This window comes from Fulmarus glacialis, unplaced genomic scaffold (assembly GCF_000690835.1).
Source record: "Fulmarus glacialis isolate BGI_N327 unplaced genomic scaffold, ASM69083v1 scaffold8361, whole genome shotgun sequence".
Classification (NCBI taxonomy): Eukaryota; Metazoa; Chordata; class Aves; order Procellariiformes; family Procellariidae; genus Fulmarus; species Fulmarus glacialis.
Window position 1 is genome coordinate 21,922 of NW_009190824.1, and position 3,394 is coordinate 25,315.

The 3,394-nt window shown below is 40.6% G+C and overlaps 1 protein-coding gene across 1 annotated transcript in view; it reads right to left on the reverse strand.

Annotated features, from left to right (window-relative positions):
- Positions 1-274: 274 nt before the first annotated feature.
- The window catches only part of GPR112 (G protein-coupled receptor 112), a 28,219-nt gene continuing 25,099 nt past the window's right edge, over positions 275-3,394 (reverse strand). The window contains exons 17-19 of the mRNA XM_009586442.1: positions 2,276-2,369; positions 928-1,217; positions 275-387 (exon numbers count right to left, since the gene is read on the reverse strand). Coding sequence (XP_009584737.1) covers positions 275-387; positions 928-1,217; positions 2,276-2,369 — 497 coding nt within the window. The remainder of the gene's footprint in view (positions 388-927; positions 1,218-2,275; positions 2,370-3,394) is intronic.

Below are 3,394 nucleotides of genomic sequence, written 5' to 3' on the forward strand. Positions count from 1 at the left end.
CTCCCATAAGGGCTCTCACATCACTGAATGGCATGTAAGAACAGAATTAGAGACCAAGCTGAAATCTTTTTCGGAAATCTACGTTTTTTACTGCATGCTGTCACCCCATCATCACATCATATAAGCAGTTAATGGAAGAGGATAAAGACCTATTAAAGAACAATTATCCAATGCAATGCAGAAAGGCTATTGAGGGGAGCCTTATTTCTTAATGTAGAACAAATGTGACACCAGTAGCAGGCGAAGACTTACGAGTCAAGCTAAAGACGACCCCTCAATGCTTACCAGAATAATTACTCTGACGAAATCTTCCCCAGCAAAAGTGTACTCGGCACTGCTTCACTACTTCTTCCTTCATTAGGCAGTGAAACACAAAGATAAAGAACCCTAAAGAAGTAAGAAGAGAAAATCACAGGTTTTCAGGTGGATTCTCCAACCTGCTGTCCCTTTTCTAAACTTTTTGTATGCCACTCAGTTACCAGTATGTTATGTATGGGCAGAGAGGTGGCCCCTGGGCCAGCATCAGGTTGGCCCAGAATTGCACCAAGTCCTTTGTCCATATGAAAGTGTAATGGGAAGAGCTTGCTGCAGATTTGGTATAAGAATAATCTGCAAGTCACTGTAGATTCTTTCAACCGTTTTTATGCCCAGATGAAAAGGATTGTGCCAGCTTCTGAAACGATGCATTTATTTGGACCCATGTTTCAAAGGCATGAATTCATGTCTTTAATAGTATATCTATCACAGCGATGCTACCTAAACAACACTATCATCCACTGCAATGGAGCTTTCCTATTAAAATAGCTAAACAGTGTAACACAAAAGCTACATGAGCACTCCTCTTCCCCCATGCTTGAATTACAAATTTATTTCTATTCCACGGTCCTAAACTGTTGCATTTATAGCAGTACTCCATTCAGAAATTACCTTGCAAGGTGTTAAAAATGCTGAAGAGATACAAGAAAAATATCCTCACTGCTCCCCAGGCAAAAAATACAAAGCCCCAAGTTAAGCCCAAAAGGAACATCAAGCTGAAAGCACTTTTGAGGTCTTGGAGAAAACCCCGTTTCCAGAATCTGGACCTCTTTCGTGTCCTTGACTTCACGGAGTGGATTTGAAGGAGAACGGTGATGAACATGGCTGTATTCATCAAAAATATTAAGAAGACATAGGCCACAACGGAGATGTAAAACACTATGTTCTCTTGAATCCAGCAACTGCAGGAAAGGAGAGTATGTATTTAATAAGGAGTTTTGTGAGCAGTGAAACTAAGCCTGGTATACAAAATAAGTCTCCCATATGGTTCTCTGATACCTAGTAAGGGGCATTCCCTAATGCCCATTACTTTCCCCCAATAAAGACATTCATAGAATCTCTCCACTTGCCTTTTTTATGGATGTTATAGAAATTCAATAACTTTGAGACTTTAATATTTCTGCCCAATTCAGATAAACCTGACAATTGTTTCACAACTTAATAATGTATACACACAAAGACACACTGCCTTAGGAAAACTGAGTTAAATATGACTTAATTAGGAGTCTAAATAATAGTAAAGCACAAAGATGAGCACTGGTTAGCTTTTCCTCAGACAGCAATTAGTGAGTTTTGCTGCCTTTTTGCTAAGGATGGGTAACGATTTTCCCTCTGAGGTGTCATGGGTGTGTGTTGCCTCTCTGACGGGATAGAATTCAAATATTCCAGGTAATCTTCACCATCAAGCAATCAGATTGTGCTAACAGAAAGCAGTGAAAAAAATGGAAGCATTCTTTGCTGTAAAACCCTTTTAAAAAAGGATGAAAGAAGGCAGTGTTTTCCCACTGGAAAAGAGAGAAGGTTGAGATGATTTAATAAAAGAATTTGAAATGATTCACAGTGATGTGAATTGACATTAAAAAAACAGAAGCAAACGTGCAAAATACTAGAGCAATTATTCTGCCTTTAGGTTTTATCAGAAATCTCGAACATGCAGGAACGTACACAAATGTCCCATCAGGCTGAGTTAATGTCTTGTAAAGAAAGAGATTTTCCAGAGAGTAAAAGCGGAGTTGACTGGCAGAAGCCCTCCCTGTCCTCAAGCCCAGTCCACTGACGTGAGAGTTACTCCATGTAGTAGCCATACATCCAAAATGATCCACTGAACCAGAACCACTAAAAGGAAAGGCTTAAGATGGGAGAGGAAAGACAAAAGCAAGAGAGAAGTTGCCTCCTGGTTATTTCTTCCATCTTTAAGATATTCTGGTGACCATCAAAAAACTTAAAATATTATACTTACAAATTGCTGAATGGATTGCTCTCAGAATGTGATCCATTGCCATAGAAGTCTTTATTTATAATGAGCACAATAGTAATTACAACAGCTGGTATTCCTAATAGGGAAGGCAAGAGAAAAAGAGATATTTAGGTAAAAAAGATAAAATGGAGAATATGGAAAGATGTCAGATAATCTCTGACGAGTAATTACAGCAGACATGTACATCTTGGGATCAAACTCTATCCCTAAAGCTCCTTCTGAAATGAGTGTAATTAAATGTGTGGCATAGCAGGTTTAATCTCCTTATTTATGTAAATTACAAATGAGTAGGCATAAAAATATCTGTGTTTGCAAAATGTTTGTGAGTGTTCAAACATCTCCAGAAGGGATCCAATCTGGTAAAATAAACCCAACTGATTATTACAAAAAAGAGAGTGTCAAAAGATAAGCAGACCACAACATTTTGCGTTAAGATCTGATAGAGACAGACATTTTCCAGACAGTGTTTTATCGGTCTTCCCTTCCACTCATTTCCCGTTTCCCGTATTTCCTTCAGTTCAGGCTTTTCTGTTGAGAGTGACTGCTGCCAACAACGCCATTGCGGATGGCTGCCCCCGAGGACAATTATGTGCGACATTGTATCTAAGGATGGAGATGATGATATGCTGCACACTATTCAAAAGCCAAAAAAACCCTTTAAAACAGCATCTAATGGCAACCCAAAAAATACAGACCAAATTCTGTCTGGGTCAGTGCCTCTGATAACACCTTTTCTAACAGCTGAGCCAGCATTTTGGGTCCTTTTTGTTGTCCCAAACAAGTCCCTGATGCTCAGTGCTTGGAGGAAAGGTGGATCAGTGAAGTCTTTAGGAGAGCTATAAGTGAAAGCCAAATCCACCCGCCGCAGGGGAATCATGCGTAGAACAGCAGCTGAGGACACGAGGCCTGGAGAAGATGATCAGAATCACCTCCGAGCGAGCAGCTGAGAACACGAGGCTTGGAGAAGATGATCAGAATCACCTCCGAGCATCACCAATGCAGGGTGGAGGCTGTGGGCAGCTCACGCTTCCTCAGGCACACCCACTGCCGTGAGGTGCCGTGATAAATCACTCCCGTAAGGAGCAGGAGGGGTAGATTTGC